The sequence below is a fragment of the Scheffersomyces spartinae genome, assembly GCF_019049425.1.
Source record: "Scheffersomyces spartinae strain ARV_011 chromosome Unknown scaffold_7, whole genome shotgun sequence".
NCBI lineage: Eukaryota > Fungi > Ascomycota > Pichiomycetes > Serinales > Debaryomycetaceae > Lizanozyma > Lizanozyma spartinae.
Window position 1 is genome coordinate 66241 of NW_025065054.1, and position 25063 is coordinate 91303.

Consider the following 25063-nt stretch of genomic DNA (forward strand, 5'->3'; position numbering starts at 1 on the left):
GTAATATGGTAATCACACGACCCAATCGAAAACTTTTTGGAAAGTCGACGAAACCCGAAACCCACGACCACTGATAACGAATTATCAATAGAGATTAACGTCAGTATCTTAAGTAAATATTACTATACAGATTTTATTGCTTGACCATTTCAATTCTAGCTGAATTGCTGTTTTACTTGAAAGATATAGCAAAATGGTATGTAATGAAAGGGCTTGTCTTATTTAACTCCAATTGAATTATTACCTTAAAGGGGGGCAATAAAGGTGTTGCGTTGTACAATTGGACTCAATTGAACTATTTAGTACTAACAATTTGCAGGCTGGAGCATTAGAAAACGCTCGTAAAGAAATAAAGCGTCTTTCATTAGATGACGATGAATCTTTATATGGTCTGATTTACTCCGTGTCTGGTCCAGTCATTGTGGCCGAGAACATGATTGGATGTGCCATGTACGAATTGGTCAAGGTTGGTCATGACAATTTGGTTGGGGAAGTCATTCGTATCAATGGTGATAAAGCTACCATTCAAGTCTATGAAGAAACTGCTGGTGTCACTGTTGGTGATCCAGTTTTAAGAACAGGTAAACCATTATCTGTTGAATTGGGTCCTGGTTTGATGGAAACCATTTATGATGGTATTCAAAGACCGTTAAAGGCCATTAAAGATGTCTCCCAATCCATTTATATTCCAAGAGGTATCGATGCCCCAGCATTGAGTAGAGAAGTTAAATATGATTTCACTCCAAGTTCTCTTAAGGTTGGTGACCATATTACAGGTGGTGATATCTTTGGTAGTGTTTATGAAAACTCCCTTTTGAATGACCATAAGATCTTGCTCCCCCCTAGAGCTAGGGGTACTATTGTTTCTGTTGCCGAGGCCGGTTCTTACACTGTCGACGAAACTGTTTTGGAAGTTGAATTTGAAGGTAAGACACACAAATACTCCATGATGCATACTTGGCCCGTCAGAGTTCCAAGACCAGTGGCTGAAAGATTATCAGCAGATTATCCATTGTTAACTGGTCAAAGAGTCTTGGATTCTTTGTTCCCATGTGTCCAAGGTGGTACCACATGTATTCCTGGTGCTTTCGGATGTGGTAAGACGGTTATTTCTCAATCTTTATCCAAGTTCTCTAACTCTGATGCCATTATTTATGTAGGTTGTTTTGCTAAGGGTACAGAAGTCATCATGGCAGATGGTAGTACTGAAGTCATTGAAAACATTGCTGTGGGTGACAATGTCTTGGGTAAGGACGGTTTACCAAGATCAGTCGTTGGTTTGCCACGTGGTGTCCAAGATATGTATGAAGTCACCCAAAGAACTCAAAATAACCGGGGTGAAACTTTTGGAAAGTTGGGTTACACTTGTAATGCAGCTCATTTGCTTGTTGTTTCTACCAAACAACACATTAAGCTTACTGATCACATCGTTGGAGGTAAATCTCAAACCTCTGTTGTTTATTTTGAATTTGCTAAGGTTGTTACCACAGATGGTCGTCTTGTCAAGATTGTTAAGGAACGCACTCGTACCTTCCAACATTCTGCCAACCGTGGACGTGACCACTCTCGTAGGTTGGCTGATAAGTTTATGAGAGAATTGTCCAAGGAAGACCTTCACTGGACTATTGAAGCTCGTGACTTGGATATCTTGGGTAAGCATGTTCGTAAGGCTACTTACCAATACATTAATCCTATTAACTTGGAAAAGCCAACCATTGCTTCATGGGTTGAAGAACTTGGTGTTAACAAGAACTTGGCTCCTCAAGTTGCTTACCTCATGGGTTTGTGGGTTGGAAATGGCTACATTGACAGTACTTCCTTTTCTATTGATGCCTCAGATGTCCAACTTTACGAACATATTGCTAAGTTGGGTGAGATGTTGGGCTTGGAAGTTGAGTTCAAGTTGGACCCTAAGAACCGTATGGTTAATGAGTCTGTAATAGACTCTGATCCACCAGTTGATTCTGAGAAAATTTACCAAGGTGGTTTGACTGTCACCGTTGGTAGTAAATCGAGCACAAGCAATATCTTCTGGGATGTACTTGTTAAATCTGGCCTTACAAACAAGCCAAAGAATGTTCCAGAATTCTTATGCACTGAATCTTACGAGGTTCGTGAACAATTTATTGCAGGTCTTGTTGACTCTGATGGACAAGTTTCATCTAATGCCAACACTAAGTTTACCACTGTGAAGACTGTTCATTCCGGTGTCCGTGACGGACTTGTTAAGCTTGCCCGTTCCCTTGGTATTCGCGTTTCTGTTAACGTTGAAGTTAGCAATGAAGAATCTTACACCGTTTTCATGAGCGGAGAATCGCCATTAAAGTCTGTTCTTGGAAAGTGTGTTCTTGAACGTAACTCTTGTGCTTCTCCTGAGAAGGTTATCCGTGAAGGACAACCTTTCTACTTTAACGTTAAAAAGCTTGATGCTGCTGACTACTATGGTATTACTCTTGAAGATGGATCTGACCACCAATTTTTGTTGGCTAACTTGGCACTTGTTCACAACTGTGGTGAGCGTGGTAACGAGATGGCTGAAGTATTGATGGAGTTCCCAGAGTTGTTTACTGAAATAAATGGTAGAAAGGAACCAATTATGAAGCGTACCACTTTAGTAGCCAATACCTCAAATATGCCTGTGGCTGCCAGAGAAGCATCCATTTATACAGGTATTACATTGGCTGAATACTTGAGAGATCAAGGAAAGAATGTTTCCATGATTGCTGATTCTTCTTCTCGTTGGGCTGAAGCTTTAAGAGAAATTTCCGGTAGATTGGGTGAAATGCCTGCTGATCAAGGTTTCCCAGCTTATTTAGGTGCTAAATTGGCTTCATTCTACGAACGTGCGGGTAAAGTTGTTGCCTTAGGTAGTCCAGATAGAATCGGGTCAGTTTCTATTGTTGCAGCTGTTTCTCCAGCTGGTGGTGATTTCTCTGATCCAGTTACAACTTCTACTTTGGGTATCACTCAAGTTTTCTGGGGTTTGGATAAGAAATTGGCCCAAAGAAAGCATTTCCCATCTATTAACACCAATGTTTCATATTCCAAGTACACAAATGTGTTGAACAAGTATTATGATTCCAATTACCCTGATTTCCCTAACTTGAGAGATAAGATTAGAGAAATCTTGGCTACTGCTGAAGAATTGGAACAAGTTGTTCAATTGGTGGGTAAATCTGCATTATCTGATACTGACAAGATTACTTTGGATGTTGCTACATTGATCAAGGAAGACTTTTTACAACAAAATGGTTACTCTACTTATGATGCATTCTGTCCTATTTGGAAGACTTATGATATGATGAAAGCATTCATGGCTTATCATGATGAAGCCCAAAAGGCTGTTGCCAATGGTGCTCAATGGAACAAGTTATCAGAAGCTACCGGTGACGTTAAGCACAAGGTTTCTTCATCCAAGTTCTTTGAACCATCCAGAGGTGAAACTGAAGGAGAAGCTGAATTCAGTAAATTGTTTACTACTATATCTGAAAGGTTTGCTGAAGCTTCTGAATAAAGTTTTAATACAACATCTTTTAAGTAACAATTATTGTTTTAATTCTGACTATTTTTTCATTTTTTATTTCATCGCTTACTTTTTCTTTACGTATCCCTTTACTCTTGTTTAGAATTCTAAAAATTCAACTATCATCATTTAACTAGGAATGTAGAATAAAAGTGAAAAATGTGTACTTGTGTGCGAAGGGTTGCGAAAAATTCAGTTGCTGCAAAATGATCAGGATGTTGATTCAGCCGTACAACAAGAGGAAATGAAACTTAAAGTACCAAAGAAACAATCGCCGACAAAGTTATCAACTCCCTCGACAAGATTCTGTACTTCTTGATCCATAGATAGTACTGTATCGTTAGGATTACCCTGGTTGGAGTACATTGGATCCTCCTGTTTGTCATAATGTAATTCGAAATCAGACCAAAGAATGGCTCTAGGAGTTGTAGCAGATAATGGAGATGAATAGTTATAGTTGGTACGATTTGGCTTGATCTCTTCAAGTATTGACCGTGAACTATTAGGTTTGAATTGATTCAAATCAAGACGTTGGCCTTCCAAATCTGGTAAAACAATCGACTCAACCATATGTTCTGAATCCACTATGGTTTGACGATGTTCGTTCATGTCTACAGTTTGATTTCGTCTGAATATCCTCCAGCTGCTCCAATCCCAATTCCAACGCCAACGCCAATTCCAATTACAGTCCCAACTTCCTTCTGATTGTGAGTCTTGTTGGTAGATATGATTCCCCAGAATTACGGTTTCGGTTCCATGCTGACTAGTCGGAGGTCTCCATCTTAGTATCCGCTCTTCCATTACTTGTTGAACCCTACTCCCGACCGGATACATCCGCAACGCTTGTTCCTGCATCACCCGGGATCTAATAGTACCCGAGTTAGTTGTAATGTTGTTAGTGGTGGTAATATTGTTGTACAACGGTAGATTGGGGTACCCCAAAGTTAAATCTAACTCATAAATACTATCAGAAACAGTAGTGGAAGACATTTCAGGCTCATTGTCGGCTATATCTGTAGTTGGCAATGACGTCAGCGGTAAAGACGGTTTAAACGTTATTGCATTACTAGTACTGGTGATCTCTGAAATTGGACCAATGGTCATGATAGGATTCGATTTATTTAATGACGTAAGGTAAGAATGACTATGATTACTGAGTAGACAGTAATACTAAGGTCTGGTACACAAGTAGTGTGAAAATCAGGCTTTCACGGACAATTTAAAAAATTATCATGACTGAAGAAAGCAACGATGGTAAACTGGAAACTACAATTGGAACAATTAAAGGACATAATTCATTTAGTATTAAAAAACTATAGTAAAATAAAGACTTAAATGAATTGGTAGCAGTAGCGGAAGAAGCTAGAAGTACCAACAAACATTGAGTCTTGAGACCAACAGCATACCCAACAGAGTTATAAACATCATCTCTTTCAAATCTTCAAGCAACAAATCCAAAGCAACAATTGAAAAAAAAGTATAATTCCTCTCAATTGTCTTTCCTTATCTCCATCATTCAATGATATATCAGAAATCATTATCTACAACTTTAAGTCTGATGAGCATACCATTGCTCTCAAAACTTCATTGTAGGCTGTCCGATTACTTGGATCTAGCTCTCACCTTCCGTCTCTTTCTCTTAAGTCTTCTAACTCTCTTCTTTCTCCACTTATCTCTCATATTGAATGATAATTAGATGATACAGAAGAAGAAAGTCAAAAGAAGAAATAGTGAAGACATTTTTGCTTTTATTTGCGATCGGAACGAAACCTCCTTGGTCCCAGCTGAAAAAATAACTACACACGACCAGAGAACAATCCTGTTTATGTCATACTCTTTTGCGACTACGATATTTCTTTAGGGCATACGCAAGTCACGCTATTACAACACGTGAAAAACATGTGATAAAAGTATTGCTTCACCATCTTTTATTACATAAGAAAGTGATGATATTACATTCCAATAATACAGATCTTTGTACAGTTCATAAACTAAGATACTGAATCTATTTAGTTGTTTTATATACACATGAACATATACTGATATATATGAATCCTTAGGATCTAACATCCTGTGCTAGATTATGTTTAACCAATTGTATCATCAACCTTGATCTCTTCAGCAACTCGTTTACGTTCCTGAGCCAAGGCACGATATAACTCATCCTTTAAATGTTGCAAATCAAGTTCTAATACAATCCGATCAATAACGGATTCAGTTAAAATCATAGATTCTTCATCTAATGGATCATCAACCAATTTTCGATTATCACGTTCATAAATAACATCCAAATTCCGAACTGGTACAAACATCAAATGACTAGAATCTTTAACAGATTCATCATCTGCAAATTTATCTAATCGAGTATATTTTTTATTGGGGATTGAATTCCTTTCCTCCAATAAATAGTCTAAATGTTTAACTCCCAAAAAGGCTTTAAGATGACAATATAATCTATAAGCCAAGTAGAACCCAGGAACATTAGGAACCACTGGTAAAAGAGCCAATGGTAATGTGATTGGGATACCAATAGCACAAAGGATGGAATATTTGAAATGTTTGGAATAATTTTCATCACGAAATTGATATAATTGAGATAAGATAGTACTTGGTTTTTGGAAATAGGGATGATATAATGGAATTGGCTTTAATTGATTTACAGGAACATTCAATTCATTCAATTGGTCCATAGTAAGTAAATTACCATTTGGATTAGGATAATTTGTTTCTTTAAGGAATTCCTGATTAACTTCACGAATCATTGCATTCTTTGGGGGAAACGATTTTAAACTAGCTTCATCATAGGGGACTGTATTCAATAACTTGTTAACAAAAGAAATGATAACTTTATTAACTTTTAAATCAGAGTTCACTAATTTATTCCACCCCTTAGCTGCTAATCCAGTTACCTTTGCCTCAAATTTCGCAGGGATTGAAGGAGTAGCCACTTTAGTAACTACAGACGTATGACTATGATTGCAGTAGATGAATGATCTAGTAGTGGTAACAGGGATAGATATAACATAGATTGAGTCTTTAGGAATAACCCTGGGGTATATTAATGGTGTTATACCTTTATCATTGCTAGAACCAGTAGCAAAATCTTTATCATTTCCAGTACCAGGGCTAGTAGTAAATTTTGATGATGTTGTAGATTGGTATCGATGACGACATACCCATCTCAATACACCAACAGCCCTGACTGGTCTTTTATATCCAATGTAGGAACTCATCTATGGTGGCGTAGAAGTGAGTAGTGAATTATTGCCCATTTCAGGTTTCACTCATTCAATCTATTTCATTTGTGTCATGTATGAAGGAAAACACTAATTGGTGAAGTAATCGTTTATCTTTAGTTACAATCACAGTACTCCTTACCATTGACCTTAAAGAAGAAATATATAGACATTGTTGATTATACGTCAACGGAATTCAAAGTGCTAGTAGAAATTAGTTATATTAACATTACAGGGGGCTTGGACTTTAAACTTTTGTTGAGTACGATCCTAAAGCAATCCTCACTTGAAAAGTGGAAATAAAGCAAAGCAAGGCAAACAAACACATATACTACTTTGAACCATGTCTTCCAATGGAAACTACTCCGAGCTGGAGTCTAGACCTCGAACAAGAGCATTGCTGGATCCTGTTAGTATCAAAAACCCCTTTGAACATTCAACCATTAATGCCTATGGCCATACTGCGAATATAGTTCCACCGTTTGTGTTGGATACCTTAACATATGCCAGTAACAGAGAACAAAAAGATACAGGGGCTCGAGATGTTAATGTAGACGCCATATCCAATCAAAGATCCAATAAGGAAGACCGTCGTCTGTATGCTTCATCTGCCAATATGACAAGATATGCCACCGATAACAATACTCTAACCACAGCGGTTACTGAGGATGCCTTTGGAACTAATGAAGATGAATATATAAAAACTATAGATGATACTTGGCATAAGTTTCTTGCTTCTGTTACTCAACCCAGTGGGTATGATCGAGATGTTGTTACCTTTGAGACAAAACGACTTCCAGATTTAGGGTTGGATAAGGAATGGGGTGGAGACCATCGATTGAAACTGGCATTGGTGGGTTCTTCTTCTCAAAATAGCAGTGATGAAGATAAAGATGATCGAGATTACTTTTTATGCTTCCCCTTCTTTAGAAAGCCTAGGAAATCTAAAGATTTTGAGTCTGATTCACCAAAAGTAAGATCCAGAGCTGGGTACTGGATGTCTAATGAAAAGAGAAAGATCGTAATTCCAACATTACAGAGAATGTTTTTACTGAATCCAATGGTTCCATTAATTCTTCGTGTTGTTATCATAATACTTGTGGGTACATCATTAGGTATGGCCATAACCATATTTCAATTTTCCAACAATAGAATCGATGCAGTTGCACAACAACCAAGCACAATAATGGCTATAGTGGTACAATGTTTTGCCTTGGCTTATTTGATATATATTGCTTACGATGAATATTCTGGTAAACCTTTAGGACTTCGGAATCCAATGGGTAAAATGAAACTTATTTTACTTGATTTATTATTCATCATTTTCTCCGCTGCTAACTTGGCATTAGCATTCAATACTCTTTATGATGATAAATGGGCTTGTGTTCGAAGCAATAGTTTTACCAAAGTGGGAGTACCTTCAGGAAAGATTGGTTCACTTTGTCGTCGTCAAAGAGCTATGGTTAGTTTTTTGTTTATGATATTGTGTTTCTGGTGTTTGACATTCACCATCAGTATTACTCGAGTAGTGGTTAGAGTTTCTGGTGTTGATGATATACGAGGCTAATTTAGTAAAGAATAATTTAATGTATACAACCTCATTTGTATTGATTTTACAGCCCCTTAGTGCGCGCACCGATCACGTGACCAGATCTAACCCTTTTTCCCACGAACAATTTGAAATGGAGAGAAACACACCAAGATTTACAAACAATAAGTAATATACGTGAAGGGCAAAACAACTCTATAGAGGTGTTAAAACCGACTGATCCGACATACAAGTGACTATTGATTAATATCATTCAATAGTGATAATTGTAATAGCCCTAATTTTCTTGTTGTTTGTTTGATTTTCATTTTACTTAGTTATGTCGTTCCCAGCAGCTGGTGACTTGAACGCGACGTGGAGCTTCATTGAACCATGCTTGGAGTACATTCTAGGAGCACATGGTGCTGATCAAGGAGTTGATGCTAAATTGTATATGAACTGCTATACAGCTGTATATAATTATTGTGTCAACAAGTCACGACAGCAAGACACTGGATCTAGAATAAGTGGAGGTAATAAGGCTGTAGAAAGTGCTTATTTACTCAATGGTGGTGAAATGTATGTTTGTTTAAGTCAATACTTGCGTCATTTTGTGGAGAAGTTGACTCAGAAACCGGATGAGCAGTTTTTAGAGTTTTACGTCAAGAAATGGTCTAGATATACCATTGGAGTTGGATATTTGAACAATGTATTTGATTATATGAATCGGTATTGGGTCCAAAAGGAAAGGAACGATACTCAAAACAAAATCTATGAAGTTAATACTTTGGCTTTGGTACAATGGAAATACTACATGTTTGACACACACAGTACTATTTTGATCCAAGAGATTTTAAAAGAAATTGAAAAACAACGTAACAATGAAGTAGTTGATACCTATTTGATTTCAGCTGCCATTAAATCATTGGTTCATTTGGGTGTTGAACAAAACGAAACGAAAAAACCAAACTTACATGTTTATGTCAATATGTTTGAACAAGTATTCTTGAGTAAGACGAAGGATTATTATATGCGTGAAAGTCAAAACTTTTTATCTCAATATACTGTTGTTGATTACTTACGAAAGTGTGAAACCAGATTTGCAGAGGAGATTTCAAGATCCAATAATTATTTGGAAGATCATACAAAGAAACTTCTAGTGGATGTTTTAAATGAAGCATTAATTGAAGATCATGCGGCAGAGATGTACTCACAATTTATTCCCTTATTGGAAAGGAATGAAATTGAACATATTCTGAGAATGTACAAGCTACTTAGTAGAGTTAAATCTACTCTCCCACCTTTGGCTCTGCAATTTGAAGATTATCTTAAATCCCAAGCTCTTCAGGCCTTGGAAAATATAAAAAAGGCAGAACAAGAAGCTGCCAATTCAACCACCACCACTGGCGGAACTTCATCAAGGAAAGCACCAACAGGTATGGTTCCACCAAAAGTCTATATCCACACTTTAATTGAGATTTATGTCCATTTCAATGATATTCTCAACAGAGCGTTCAATAAAGATCCGGTTTTCGTTAAGGCATTAGATAATGCATGTCGTTACTTTGTCAACAATAATCCAATTGCCTTACCAACACCAAGATCCCCTTGCAAGACCCCAGATTATTTGGCAAGATATGCTGATGCCTATTTAAAGAGTAACTCAAAGGAAGCCGAAGTGGTAGATATGAATGCCAATAATTTAATGATAATTTTCCCCTTTTTGGAAGATAAAGATGCATTTGAAGAGCATTATCGTCGTTTACTTGCTAAAAGATTAATCAATAGCAATTGCAAATCCGAGGAAGCTGAAGAACAGATTATTCAAAAGTTGCAAACAGCCAACTCTTTGGAGTATACATCTAAAATGACTAAAATGTTCTCTGATATGAAGGCATCAGCTGAATTGAAATATTATAATGGAGATGATTTCAAAGAATTCACTCCTTTGATTTTGGCACAAAGTATGTGGCCATTCAAACATGTACCTGATTATTCATTAAAACTTGCACCTGAATTACAAGAAGGTTTTCTGAATATTGAAAGTGTTTATCAGAACAGGCACACAGGTAGAGAATTAAAATGGTTATGGAATCATGGTAGAGCAGAAGTTAAGGCCAATTTATCCCGGAAAGGCAAAGCTCCTTTCATTTTTACTGTTTCCAATGTTCAATTGATGATCCTATTAGCATTCAATAAGAAAAAGACTTATACATACGATCAATTACGGGATATTATTGGGGTTGCACCGTATATATTTGATGCTCATCTTACACCATTTATTAAGGGAAAGCTTTTAGAACAAAAGCCAATTGGTTCTGAAAATTTGAATGCACCAGATACTACTTATACCATTGTTGATGAATATAAATCGAAGAAAGCTCGGGTGAATTTTGTTAGTTCCATAAAGACCGAACAGAGAGTCGAAGAAGAAGAAACAAACAAGGTAATAGATGAAGCACGTAAGGATTACCTTAGCGCAAGTATTGTGCGTACAATGAAGGCCAGGAAACAAATGAAACATAAAGATTTGATTAATGAAGTTATCCAACAATCTGTGAGTAGGTTTAGAGCTAAAATTTCGGATGTCAAGCATGCCATCGATTACTTAATAGAGAAGGAGTACATCAAACGGATTAATAACGATGCATATGAATATTTAGCTTAAATAGATAAATTATTATTTATAGTGGTGTCAATTAATAGTATCTTTTTATTAGAGTAAATTAATATTATCTCTTGTGTAAATTAGAGAACGGTATATCAACAGATTAATTGTAGTAAGTGCGATGCGATTTTGATGTTCATCACTTTCTTTCCATGTCATTAGTTAAAAGACAAAGAGTTGACCAACAGTCACTCACTGAACATCATCGTAATGCTCTCTACGACGCAGCTATTGTACTAGAAGGCCATGAAGGACCCGTTCTTGGTGTCAGGTTCAATTCTACTGGTGACTTGATTGCATCAGGAGGAACAGATGGTAAGGTTCTCTTATGGGACTTACCCACAAAACAATTGTACGACGATAATCAGAAGATGTTGAGGTCTGATACCACAGTACGGGTTAATGACTTGGAAGGAGTATTAAATGCCAATTATGGAGTCATTGAGGGTCACAAATCAGCAGTCACATCATTGCGATGGTCCGACGATAGTAGTACTATTGTGACCAGTAGTGCTGACACTACCGTTGGTATTTGGGATACTGAAACTGGTAAAAGAGTACGGAAGTGTTCTCTGCATACCTTATGTGTGAATGAAGTGGATATCAATGACAATTCTACCATAGTTAGTTGTGGAGATGATGGCTTGATCAATGTTTGGGACCAAAGACAGAAATTACCTACGCATGTTATCACCACAGATTTTCCAATAACGTCAATTCTTTTTGATTTTCACGGTAAAAGATTGTTTGCCTCAGGCATTGATCCTACCGTCCTGGCATACGACATTAGAGATTTAACTAAACCTGTGTTCTCAGTAGGAACATTACGAAATGAGTCTACAACAACTTCGCTTGCAAGAAATCAAGATGATTCAGTGATTGTTGTTAGAGATATGACAGGTCTGATAAGAACAATTAATGGCAGAGAATATGTACCTCTGAATGTATCTCGACAAGATGGTCAGACGTTTGAAGGTGCTTTATCCGGTAAGGAACAACTTCTTATTCGTGTTTCCATGAATAAAGCTGGAACTGCCATATGTACAGGCTCAGAAGATAATACTATTATAACTTGGGATTATGCTACTGAAAGAGTAACTGGGAAATACGCCGGTCACAGGTCCACAGTAATCGATACAGATTACCATCCTCATGACAATATGTTAATTTCTTCATCATCAGACGGGACCTTGATTATTCGTGAATTATAGGAATATGCTAAAACCTTACCCGTTTACGTTTGTTCTTAGATACGATTGCTAATGGCCGTTTGTTAACATGTGGAGCTTCTTCACATTCAGTGATAAAGCTCTTCATAAAGTCCTTTTTGGATTCCTTGTCAAGAATCTTTTGGCTTTTAGATCTCGTCAACTTCTCCAAGTTATCTTGATTGCATAAATATATCAACCACTGTCGAATATGCGGTCTAGTCAATTTGTTCACAAACAGCTGATGATTCAATAAGGAATATGAATCTGGATCATCATCATCGTTTTCAGTATCAATTGCTTCTGAGATAGCAGGTGCTTGAAATCCACAGCATTCATTTTCAGAGGCTTCAAAGTCAAGAAATTCATGTTTTAAAACATAATTTTGAACTCCCAAATCATCAATTGCATGATTATTATCATTTGTTTGTTCCTCATACGAATTAGTGTCATCATCATTACCATTATTAATATTTCTGTGGCTTGATCTGAGATTGTAGATCTCTTCCTCCAAAGTGTCTCTAAGAACAAGTGTTTCTACATGAACTTCTTTAGTCTGGCCAATTCTATGGGCTCTTTTGATAGCTTGTGCTTCAACAGATGTCTTCCATACGGGACTGAGGAAGTAAACTCTTGAAGCAGAAATTATTGTTAATCCATGAGAAGCCAATTTCAAATCCATAATCAAGGCAATTCCTCCTCTATTATTGCTATCATATAAACTGAATTCAGATAAATTCTGTGCTCTTTGTTCAGGTTTATTGAAAGTAGCATAAAGAATATATTGAACTCCCAAAATATCAAGCAATTCCGTTAAATAATAAGCACTATCTTCAAATTCATAAAACACTATGGATTTGTCTTTATTCAACTTGTGTTCAAGTAACCTTGCACCAAGGTATGATAATTTAGCAGATGCTGTTCCAGAGACTATGGCTTTTCTTAACTTTTCAAAGGTTAAATCATTAACATCAGTCTTGTGGTCCTGAGTGACCGATAACTCGTTGTCATACTCCCAAGCAGTTTCATCTACCATATATTGAGGTTTAAACCCTTCAACTATTTCGGGAATATTAATAGCTGATATAATTTCAGCTTGCATAATTGCTTGAGGTTTCTTTTGAGAGCCTTGCTTGCTGAACTTATTATCATTACTTTTAAGCGAGTCGTTCCAATATCTATCCCAAAAGACCCTTGAAGATGGATCTAGCAACTCATTAAACTGTTGAATATCTTGAAATCTCGTGAACCTATTCTTGTATACAAAGTCTTGTATGGCATTCAAATGAGGTGCTCCAAACACAGACGATTGACTTTGATTTAATGGTTGATGAGAAACTCCAAAATATTTGGCAAATTGAAGTGGAAGTCCATTGATATAATATGACATTTCATGAAGCAAAGCACCTGATCTCCATTGAGAATTACTAAGAGCAGTTTTGGCTATTTCCATACTTTTAATAAGAAGCTTATTATCAGATACAGTATAATAATGACTTCCATCAGGTTTCTTCTTTTTCAAAGCATGTCTGCAAATCTTAATTAACGTTTCAACATCCTTTTGAGTGAACCCGGTCCAATGGAAGGTGGCTCGTTGCAAATTGGTTATTAATCTTCGTAATTGCATTCTATTGGATGGATGAAACATATAATCAATGCCGGTTCTTTCAGATGTCACTGCATTAACAGCCAACACTGCAGCAAATAAATTGATGGATAATTTATTGTGAAACGAAGGTTGTAGATATACAACTTCATGATGTAGTTGGGGAAGAACCAAACTATCACTAATATCCAAGGGGTTATGTCTTACCATCAAATTATTAATAAGCATATATAATGCTTGTTCTGCATTATATGAACCCGAGATCAACGGTTTAACAATCAAGTTAGTCCAACTTTTCAATTGAGAATGGAAGGGCTCTACCTTTAAGAAATTACTGACAATATTCCCAAGTTTTGCTAAATCATTCCGTTCATCAAAGGTGTTTTTGATCACGTATTTGGATTTCCGAGTATCCTCTTGTTCTTCTTCTTCTTCATCAACATAAATGTTTGTTAACCCAGAAGTAGGCGTTCCGGTGACAGCCCATTTCCTTTCTGCTAAGATATCCTTACAAAGAAGACTTGTTCTTGAATTCTTTGAATTAATGGAATGACCTTCATCTATGATTAATCTTTTCCAATATACTTTTAAAAGAGGGTTTTCAGGTTTATTGAATAGTTTCCCAAATATTTGATTGGAAATAATGATCAAATCATATTGAATTAATTGCAAAGGATCTAAAGTCGTCATATCATTCATAAATGTCATAAATTGGCCACTGATCTCTGAAAAATGTGAAGATACAAAGAGTTTCTTTAGATAGTTATGATGAACATGTTTTGCTAATTCATTACTCCATTGATGAATAAGATTCTCAGGCACAACAACTAGAGTTGTTGAACTGTGATAAACGTTCCGATACAAATAATCTTCAGGTTGATGATCCAAAACTGATTCTTTCTTCCGATAAGATCGTCTTTTGGGGACATCAAATACGGAGTTATGTTGATTATTATAATCAATTTTGAGTTTGAAACTTCCAGGCGATTCACCAAGTCTCTGGATCACTTGTGGAGGGATCTCATTAATGAAATATTTCCAAGGCATTGAGTTATCATTTATGAACAGAACACAAGTATTCACAAGTGATTTTAAAAGAATACGAGATTTTGAATCTTCTTGACGGTAAAGTAAAAGATCTTCAGGTGTTTCAGTAATATCATTCTTGGTTAAGCAAACAAGAGCTAAACATATAAGAGTTTTGCCCAACCCCATATTTTCAGCCAATATGCCACCTCTAGGTAGTCGGATTAAATCAGGATTCCTATAAAAGACAAAGGTATTGATGTGAACATAGTAAGGAGTCTTTGAATGTGAACAATCTTTGAAGTCAAGCAACCCCGGTAAATGGTGGTACTGTTGTATAGCTTCCTTTTCGTACATTCGAGCCAATGAAATGACTTGATACGAATACATTCGAGCTTTAAGACCATCGATTTCCACTGTGCCATTGGAGGCATTGCTTACAAGACTTTCCAAACGTTCTCGGGGTGTTTGTAATGGCTGGAACAGCTTGAACTTGGCGTTGGTTGCATATTTAGCCATTTGGGGAGAAGTGATTGAACCATAAAGCTTTTGGATTCTGGTGATTAATGAAGGTGTCATCCTCTCTTTCGACATAGAATATGGTTTACCATTATGCCATCTATCCAAATGAAAGTTATAACCATTGCAATTATTAGTACTACTACTACTAGGTCTAACAGTGTACGGAACCAAGAGCATCTCATTTAAAGGTTTTGCCATGTACCAACTGTCACTTGAGAAATCAAGCAATTCAATTAGAAATCGCCAATTCTTAGTTACATTCTTGATTCGAAACCTTTTTCTCCAGGTGTTAATGAATCTAAAGCCTTTAACATCACCAGGAACAGCATAAACTCTTATTCGAACCAATTGGAGGTCATTAATTTGAAACAACTTATAAGTGCATCTGATATATTTGAAATCAAGAAGGAATCTTAAACACTTTAGTAATGGAACATCATAATTATCATTATCATTCTCCTTACGACATATGTCTTGAATGAACGGTAGATTTAGCCATGTCCAACGATCTGGTGATTTGATCCCACAGTAATCAAAGTTGCCTTTAGGAAAGTCATGAATAGTTAATGTTCCAACAGGTATAAGATTGTCAAGATTTTCTACAATCCCACACACTTTGACGTAGATTGATGGGTCGACGACCATGTGACATTTATCGAATTAACATAAAGTAGAACTATGTACAATAAGCATTCGGTATATAATGCATAGTTATAGCTGTAGTTAAACATAGTGGTAGCACCTGGACGAATATATTGGTAGCGCTGATGGGAAAGATAAAGCCAACAAGGAGCGATAAAGGTTCCCTTTGGAAGAGTCACTATCTTCTGCTAAATTCGTATCACTAACAATGAGGACATATCTTGTTTCATTTGATACCCGGAAAACGGAATCCGTCGATTGGGTGAAGCCTCTCAACAACTATCTTATATCGGTTTACGGTAATAGTGATAGTTACCAAACAGATATCAAAGCCTTTGATAAGTTGAGACTGGATTTCAGAGGAGTAAGTGGCGATGAATCGGGGATTAAAATAGCATTTAAATACTACAGTCAATTGGAATTACTTGACTTACGGGTCCCGTTTCTGGCTATCAATAGACTGAAGAAGATCAAATTCAAATGGTATGATTCATTTGATCCAACCATCAGTCATGAACAAGAATCCATTGCCTTTGAAAAAGCCAGTGTACTTTTCAATTGTGGGATGCTTATGGCAAGAGTGGCTTCACAACTGTACGAACAATCGTTGAAAAGTGGTGGGGATGAAGAAAAGGCCAAAAAATCTATCAAAACTTATCAAGAAGCTGCTGGGATCTTTCAATATTTGACAGAGAATTTTGTTCATGCTCCCTCTGCTGATTTAAGTAAAAGCACTTGTCAATTTCTTATTAAACTTATGTTGGCTCAAAGTCATGAAGTGTTTATGTATCGTCTTATCAACACTGATTTGGATCAAACCAAAAATAGTTTGATTTCTAAATTATGTTCCAGTGCTGCCTTACATTATGAGGATTGTAATAAGATGCTTCAAATTCTACAAAGTGACGAAGTCCCTATAGCTGAATATGGACTTGTTACTGATGATGAATTAGATGGAGGAGATGTTGATCAACAACTTGCAACATCAACTTTTGATGATCCCGATTCAACTCAAGTCACTGCTAAAGTAAGTCAACTTTGTCTTGATGTTATTTCTTATAAACTGGTTTATTATAAGGCATTGACTTACTATTATGCTGGCTTACAACTGGAAAAGGCCAAAAAATATGGTAATGCCATTGCTTATATGAATAAGTCTTTAGAAGTATTGGAATCAATGCCTGATTCTGTTTGGAAGACATTATCAAAATCAGATCGTTATATTGTTCATGAATTATTTGAAGATTATAAATTTCAAATGGACTCATTAACTATAAGACTTGAAGAACTCAACAGAGATAATGATTATATTTATCATGAGATAATCCCCACTCAATCATCATTGGAAGAAATCAAACCTATGGATAGTTCCAAAATCATTCCTATCGGTGATAATGAACTTTTCAAACAATCAAACGAAACAGCATATTCACATTTTTTAACTAATGTCGTTCCTATGAATATTCATGAATTAATGAGTCTTTATTCTGAAGAAAAGTCAGAATTATTAAGGAATAATATGGATTTGGTTGATGTTTCTAATGAAGAGGTATCTTCAGCTTTAGAATATCTTAATATGCCAATAGCTGTTGTGAATTTGAAACAGATTTTTAAGCAATCAAAAGATGATGAACAACAAAAGCATCAACAAACCATAGATCCATTAACCATTTCTCATGCTAATGAAATATCAGCTAGTGTAACCAAAGATGAAGCTAATAAGGATCAAATTATAAGACTTCGAAAGGATATTTGGGATAATATTACTGAAATCGAATCCATTCTTTCTCGTCATGTTGAACCTTCATTCACGAAATTCAAAGATGAACTGATCCAATTGAAAAGATCTCTTTATAATGCTTCAAATTTGGATAAAAAAGTGTTTGAAAACATTACGACTGAGAATCAACTGTTACTTAATACATTGAGATTGGGACCTAAACTGAAACAATTTGATGATATGTTTTCACTAAATTGGAATAATAACAATAATAATAAGTCAACATTGAATGCAGAGATTAGTCTTTTAGATCTTGACGATTCAATGCTAAATAAGCTGCTGGATACAATTGAGAAAGATATTAAACACATTGAGGATCTTTTAAATGATTTGAATGTATTAAAAGCCAACAAAGCAGCTCTTATTGATGCATTAAAGAAAGAAATCCATTCAGATGATATTTCCAATATTTTAATATTGAACAGTAGGGTTAAACTGGAATCGGAGATCAAACTGGTGATATTCCCTGAAGAATTGAAGAAGTTTTCACCTTATGATGAAGAACTTGACAAGTTAGTATCGGAACAAAAGCGCAAAGTGAAACATTTAACTGAATCTTGGAACCAATTGATTGAGAACGATGCAGTTAAAAATCTTCAAACATTGAAGCTTAATGGAGATCAAAAGACTAAAGAAATTACGGAAAAAATCAATGATTTTTACAATAATAACTGGAAACCATATAGTTCCGGATTAAAGAGAAGTGCTGATTTCTATCAACAATTGTATGAATTTAGTGTCAATGTTAAGAATTCAATTTTAGATGAAGAATCCAAAGTTTCATTCCAAAGACAAAAATCAGATTATTTCAATATGGAATCATCATTTAATCAAATTAATCTAGGATCTAATCAAAATCAAAATCAACGGTTTGCTCAACAACCAAATGGATATCAGCATCAGCAATCTGCTCCTGCTTTACCACCCAAAAGATCGTCACAACAAATGGGATTTACCGCAAGTCAAGGCCCTGGTTCATACCCTGCTCAATACCCTGCTCAATACCCGACTACACCTACGCAACAACAACCACCACAACTTCAACAACATAGTGGCTATGGAGAAGCTAATCAAATGTATGGATCGGGACCAACAGGTGGACCTCCGCCAGTACAGTATTCTACATCATCTCAACAACCTCCACAGGGATACCCCCCCAATAACAGTGGACGACCACCAAATGGGAATGACAGCCAAAACCCGAACAATAATCTGGGCTTAATCTACAATAACCCTTCAACTTATCAACCTAATATGTACAACTTTTTTTCTTCGAAATGAATGGATGAATACCTTAGAAAGTAAATACCTAAAAATAGATAATATTTAAAGCAGCAACTCGTAGATTATATACAGGACATGATCAAGTTAATTTCCCGGAAAGTGTCACACTTACAACTAACCAATACATTACATTGCCTTACATTAGATGATAAGCATGCGTTCATAACGAAGAAGGAGATGTTATGTATGTGTCAAAATATTGAACACACACACACACACACAGTTGAACCACAGCTTTACCAAGTTCAAACCCGGAACTATCAACATCTTCATTACTGTCAGGTCTTTGTCGTGCTCGGGCCAGATCGAAGGGGTATTTTCTTTTTTCCCATTGCGTGTAATAATAAGAGGTAACTTTTTTGACGTGAATTAAAATTTTAACCTTTTGTTTTTTGAACAAGTCATAGCCTCCTTCGTTTATTGGCTTAAAGACTGGTTATTAACAATACAAGTCAAAAAAAAAATCACTCATACATTAAAAGTATATAAATACTATTGACATTTCATTATCATTAAGGTTAGTTGTTTTAAATTTAGTGAAGCTATAATTCATGACTTCAGCTAAAGGTCATTACCCAAAGTTGGGGTCACTTTTATTAATTTTTGTTGGGATAATTAACTTGGTATCTGCTACAACATACTGTAATTCTACAGCTGGAAGTTGTCCAGAAGATTTGCCTTGTTGTTCTCAATATGGTGAATGTGGTACTGGAGCTTATTGCTTAGGAGGATGTAATATTCGGTTTTCTTATAATATATCTGCATGTATGCCTCAACCCAGAATGTCATCTTTTGATACTGTTTTCCAATCTACTGATCAAGTGTTATCACAAGATGAATATTTGGGTAATGCATCAGAAACTGAATGGATTTATACCGGGAATATTGCTGAACATGATAACGCTTTATTGGTTCAAATGAGAAACAATTCGGGTGGTACAGTCATTTCATCTTCCAAATATTTATGGTATGGTAGAGTTGGTGCTAATTTGAAAACTTCTCATGATAGAGGGGTTATTACTGCCTTTATCCTTTTCTCTGATGTTCAAGATGAAATTGATTTTGAATCTGTTGGTTATAATTTAACCAATCCTCAAACAAATTATTATGCATTAGGTATTTTGAACTATACGAATGCTAGGAATACTTCTGTATCCAATACGTTTGAAAATTATCATTATTATGAAATCGATTGGAATGAAGATCGTGTTGATTGGTATATTGATGGTGAGAAGGTTCGTACTTTGGAGAAGGCAGATACTTATAATGAAACTACAGACGAATATGATTATCCTCAAACTCCTTCAAGAATTCAATTTTCTTTATGGCCTGGTGGGGCTGCTGGAAATGGTCTTGGTACTATTGAATGGGCTGGTGGTGCCATTAATTGGGATTCTGAGGATATTCAAAAATATGGTTATTATTACGCTTATTTACAAAATATCACTGTTAAATCTTATGATTTACCAGAAGGTGTTGCATTAAAGGGGAACTCTTCCAACTCTAATGATTATCATGCGTTTCTTTACAATTCCACTCATGGTCGTCAAAAGAATGTTGTTTTAACCAACAAAGAAACTATTATTGGTGGGAACGAAGCTGTTGGTTGGGATCCAATGGTTGATGATAACAGCAGTAGCAGCAGTAGCAGTAGTAGCAGTGGTAGTGGGTCTAGCAGTGGATCCTCCAAAACAAACCTGAAACTGTCTACAAATACTGGACTTAATATACCAACTTTGGTTACCAATGGAGCTGCAACAACTAAAGCAGGTGCTACATCCACTCATGCTTATAATAGTGAGAATGGTGTTGGGGGGTTTATTCAAAATGCTAAACTGACTTCCAGTTCTTTGGCTGGTGAAGGTGCCATTGCATATGGTAGTTTCAATGAAATTTTAGGTGGTTTGAGTGCTGCTTTGATTGGGTTACTTTCTATGATCATGTGACAATAAGAGTATAAAATATATTTAGTATAATAGTAGGTTAGAATAATACCAGTGGAAGTAGATGGTGTTAGTAGGGGAAGCATAAGTACTACCACAACTATGATGGTAGCGCCAGCCCCATTATGTACAGGATCGAGACACGCGAACTAATCAGTCGTCCATGACAAATTTTCCAACAAGAACAACAACCTGAAAATAACAACTTGTTAACTACAACCAACCACCACCATACAATTTGTAACTTCGACAAAAAAAAGCAACAACGCATCAACATCCGTTTGACATCTGAACAATAGACGCAGTAGACGCATCCATTGCCAATTGAGTAGACGTCATCATGAAGATGCTTATTAAGTTTGAGTCTAAGTCCTCCCGGGCTAAAGGTGTGGCCTTCCATCCTAAAAGACCATGGGCTTTAGTATCATTACATTCCTCAACCATTCAGTTATGGGATTACCGTATGGGGAACATCTTGGATCGGTTTGAAGATCATGAAGGTCCTGTTAGATGTGTTGATTTCCATCCAACCCAACCATTATTTGTTTCTGGTGGTGATGATTATACTATTAAAGTGTGGTCATTAAATACTCGGAAATGTTTATTTACTTTGAATGGTCATTTGGATTATATTCGTACTGTTTTTTTCCATAGGGAATTACCTTGGATCATTTCGGCTTCTGACGATCAAACTATTAGAATTTGGAACTGGCAAAATAGACAGGAAATCGCTTGTTTAACAGGTCATAACCATTATGTCATGTGTGCTCAATTTCATCCAACTGAAGACTTGATTGTATCTGCTTCATTAGACCAAACGGTAAGAGTTTGGGATATCTCGGGCTTAAGAAAGAAGCATTCAGCTCCAACCACAAGATCTTTTGAAGATCAATTACAAAGACAACAAATACCTCAACAAGATGTCTTTGGTAATGTTAATGCGATTGTCAAGTATGTCTTGGAAGGCCATGATAAAGGTGTCAATTGGGCCTCATTCCATCCAACATTACCATTGATTGTATCCGCAGGTGATGATCGTATGGTAAAAGTTTGGAGAATGAGTGACACAAAGGCTTGGGAAATCGATACTTGTAGAGGTCATACTGCTAATGTTTTAGGGTGTGTCTTCCATCCAAAACAAGATTTGATTCTTTCTGTATCTGATGATAAAACACTTAGAGTTTGGGATTTAAACAAGAGAACTCCAGTTAAAAGTTTCAGACGTGAACACGATAGATTTTGGTTAATCGCAAACCATCCTAACATCAATTTGTTTGCTGCTTGTCATGATTCAGGTATTATGATCTTTAAATTGGAGAGAGAAAGACCTGCTCATACTTTTTTCCAGAATAAATTGTATTATGTCAATACTGAAAAACAAGTTCAAATGTATGATTACCAAAGGGGTGAAGGTTCTTTGCCAATGTTATCTTTGAAGAAAATCGGGAAGGCTTGGTCTGCTATGAGAACCCTTTCTTATAACCAAACTGATAATTCCATTTTAGTCACTCATGGTGATGGTGACAAATCCCAATATGCTTTGATTAATTTGCCTAAGCATGTCACTGGTGCCATTGAACCAACTGATATTAGACAAGGTGAAGGTAATTTTGCATGTTTTATTTCAAGAAATAGATTTGTTTCATTTGTCAAGGCTACTAACACTTTAAACGTTAGAGACTTGAGTAATAACGTTACCAAATCAATCCAACTCGATGCTTCTTTTACAGATGCTTTGTACGGTGGCCCAGGCCGTATTTTGTTGATTTCAGCTCATAGTGTTGTTAATTATGATGTTCAACAAAGAAAGGAATTGTCAAGAATCAGTGCTAACAGTGTTAAGTACGTTTCATGGTCAAATGATGGACAATACGTTGCCTTGCTTTCAAAACATAACATCACCATTGCAACTAAGGATTTGGAATACGTTACCTCATTACATGAAACTATTAGAATCAAGAGCGCTGCTTGGGATGAAACTGATGTTTTGGTATATTCCACATTGAATCATATCAAATATTCTTTATTGAACGGTGATAGTGGTATAATCAAAACTTTGGAAAATACATTATATGTTACTAAGGTATCTGGAAAGAAGGTTTACTGTTTGAACCGTGCTGGTGAAGTTGATGTGGTTAATATTGATCCTACTGAATACAGATTCAAGAAAGCTTTAGTGAATAAGAACTTTAACGAAGTTTTAAGAATCATCAAAAATTCTAACTTGGTTGGTCAAAATATCATTTCCTACTTACAAAGAAAGGATTATCCTGAAGTTGCCTTACAATTTGTTCAAGACCCGGAAACCAGATTTGATTTAGCCATTCAATCTGGTGATTTACAAGTTGCTGTTGTTGAGGCTCAAAAACTAAACAAAAACAGTATTTGGGAAAGATTGGGTGAAGAAGCATTGAGTCAAGGTAATCTTGAAATTGTTGAATTAGTTTATCAACAATTACACAAGTTTGATAAATTATCATTCCTTTATTTGATTAAAACTGATAGTCTGAAGTTGACAAGAATGTCTGAAATTGCTGCTAGACGTGGTGATGTTTCCTCTTTAATTCAAAATACAATCTATGAAAATGATATTAAGAATAGAATTGAAGTCTTCAAGAAGGGTGGATTATATCCTTTGGCATATACTCTTGCTAAATCTAATGGATTAGAAGATGTTGCTGCAGAGATTTTGCAGGAAGCTGGTGTTGATGCCAATCAGATTGTTTTACCCCAATTGGGCACTCCAGTTGCTTTACCACAAGCCAGTAGCCAACCATTGGTTAATTGGCCATTAAAGGAATCATCTATGTCATACTTTGAAAAGGCTCTATTGACAGGACAAGTTGAAAACTTGAGTATTGAAGATGAAGTTGTTGTACCTGATGATCAATTTGAAGAAGCCGCAACACCTGTTGGAGTTGAATTTGAAGACGAAGAAGAAGATATTGATGGTGATGATGGTGCTTGGGGATTAGATGATGAGCTTGACATTGGAGATGATGATTTAGAAGAATCTTTGAATGTTACTAATGCCGTTGCTTCCACAGGAGGACCATCAGTTACCGGTGGTGCTGAAGGAGAGGTTGCTACTTGGTTGAGGAATGCAACTACTGCAGCTGATTACGCTGCAGCAGGTGCATTTGAACAAGCAGCATCCATGCTTCATAAACAACTTGGAGTTTCTAACTTTGAACCATTAAGAGAAAGATTCAATGAAATCTACAATGCCAATAAGTTATATTTGCCTGGAGCTTATGATTTACCAGCAATGAAGACATTTATTAGGGCTGATAATGATGAAGATAATCCTCACAAGTTTAAAGCCATTATCCCCGGGTATTCATCATTGGATAGTAAATTAAGTGTGGGTTTCAAATTTTTCAGATCCAATCAATTAATTGAAGCCATTGATACATTCAAGGGAATCATACATACTATTGCATTATTAACTGTTGGAGATGAAGATGAAGAAACCAGATGTAAAGATATTCTTACCTTATGTCGGGAATATATTCTTGGGTTATCTATTGAAGTTGAACGTCGTTCTGTTGGAGACAGTGATATTAAACGGAATCTTGAATTGGCAGCTTATTTCACCAAAACTCAATTACAAAATCCACATCGTGCCAATGCATTACAAGTTGCCATGACTCAATCTTTTAAGTATAAGAATTATGCCAGTGCATCATATTTTGCATCTGAACTCTTGAAAATTGTTCCAAGTGGACCAAGAATTGAACAAGCACAAAAGATCAAGCAAAAAGCTGATACAATTGCTAGTGATGCTATTGAAATTGATTTTGATCCATATGCTGATTTCGACATTTGTGCCGGAACGTTCACACCTATTTATAAAGGTGATCCAATGGTTACTGAAGAACTTGTGGGTGCTAAATATAAACCAGAATTTAAAGGTTCAACATGTTTTATCACAGAAATCACTACTGTTGGTGCGCCAGCTTCTGGGTTACGTATCAGAGGGTGAACATTATATTATAATATATATTAAATAACTATACTTGTCGTTATAATGTTTCTCGTAGATGAAAGTATATATTAACTTGTAAGTATAATACTCTATACTTTTATATTTTTAT

The 25063-nt window shown here is 36.1% G+C and overlaps 9 protein-coding genes across 9 annotated transcripts; 6 read left to right on the forward strand and 3 right to left on the reverse strand.

The window, feature by feature from the left end:
• Positions 1-193: 193 nt before the first annotated feature.
• On the forward strand, positions 194-3514 carry TFP1 (H(+)-transporting V1 sector ATPase subunit A; the record flags this gene model as incomplete). The annotated part of the gene is made up of 2 exons (XM_043195210.1): positions 194-196; positions 320-3514. The coding sequence occupies 2 exons, from the start codon at positions 194-196 to the stop codon at positions 3512-3514; spliced, it is 3198 nt and encodes a 1065-aa protein (XP_043049876.1).
• Positions 3515-3733: 219 nt separating this feature from the next.
• KQ657_004542 (uncharacterized protein) lies at positions 3734-5203 on the reverse strand (the record flags this gene model as incomplete). The annotated part of the gene is made up of 3 exons (XM_043195211.1): positions 3734-4134; positions 4904-4962; positions 5130-5203. The coding sequence occupies 3 exons, from the start codon at positions 5201-5203 to the stop codon at positions 3734-3736; spliced, it is 534 nt and encodes a 177-aa protein (XP_043049877.1).
• A 407-nt stretch (positions 5204-5610) lies between these two features.
• KQ657_004543 (uncharacterized protein) lies at positions 5611-6756 on the reverse strand (the record flags this gene model as incomplete). The annotated part of the gene is made up of 1 exon (XM_043195212.1): positions 5611-6756. One exon carries the CDS (start codon positions 6754-6756, stop codon positions 5611-5613), a length of 1146 nt encoding a protein of 381 aa, XP_043049878.1.
• A 346-nt stretch (positions 6757-7102) lies between these two features.
• Positions 7103-8326, forward strand: KQ657_004544 (uncharacterized protein; the record flags this gene model as incomplete). Its single annotated transcript, XM_043195213.1, has 1 exon — positions 7103-8326. One exon carries the CDS (start codon positions 7103-7105, stop codon positions 8324-8326), a length of 1224 nt encoding a protein of 407 aa, XP_043049879.1.
• Positions 8327-8680: 354 nt separating this feature from the next.
• Positions 8681-10955, forward strand: CDC53 (cullin; the record flags this gene model as incomplete). Its single annotated transcript, XM_043195214.1, has 2 exons — positions 8681-8689; positions 8784-10955. 2 exons carry the CDS (start codon positions 8681-8683, stop codon positions 10953-10955), a joined length of 2181 nt encoding a protein of 726 aa, XP_043049880.1.
• A 152-nt stretch (positions 10956-11107) lies between these two features.
• On the forward strand, positions 11108-12166 carry KQ657_004546 (WD40 repeat domain-containing protein; the record flags this gene model as incomplete). The annotated part of the gene is made up of 1 exon (XM_043195215.1): positions 11108-12166. One exon carries the CDS (start codon positions 11108-11110, stop codon positions 12164-12166), a length of 1059 nt encoding a protein of 352 aa, XP_043049881.1.
• Positions 12167-12173: 7 nt separating this feature from the next.
• Positions 12174-15962, reverse strand: KQ657_004547 (uncharacterized protein; the record flags this gene model as incomplete). The annotated part of the gene is made up of 1 exon (XM_043195216.1): positions 12174-15962. One exon carries the CDS (start codon positions 15960-15962, stop codon positions 12174-12176), a length of 3789 nt encoding a protein of 1262 aa, XP_043049882.1.
• A 205-nt stretch (positions 15963-16167) lies between these two features.
• Positions 16168-20969, forward strand: UTR2 (Utr2p; the record flags this gene model as incomplete). Its single annotated transcript, XM_043195217.1, has 3 exons — positions 16168-18835; positions 19169-19207; positions 19585-20969. The coding sequence occupies 3 exons, from the start codon at positions 16168-16170 to the stop codon at positions 20967-20969; spliced, it is 4092 nt and encodes a 1363-aa protein (XP_043049883.1).
• A 337-nt stretch (positions 20970-21306) lies between these two features.
• On the forward strand, positions 21307-24951 carry COP1 (coatomer subunit alpha; the record flags this gene model as incomplete). Its single annotated transcript, XM_043195218.1, has 1 exon — positions 21307-24951. The coding sequence occupies one exon, from the start codon at positions 21307-21309 to the stop codon at positions 24949-24951; it is 3645 nt and encodes a 1214-aa protein (XP_043049884.1).
• Positions 24952-25063: the final 112 nt, after the last annotated feature.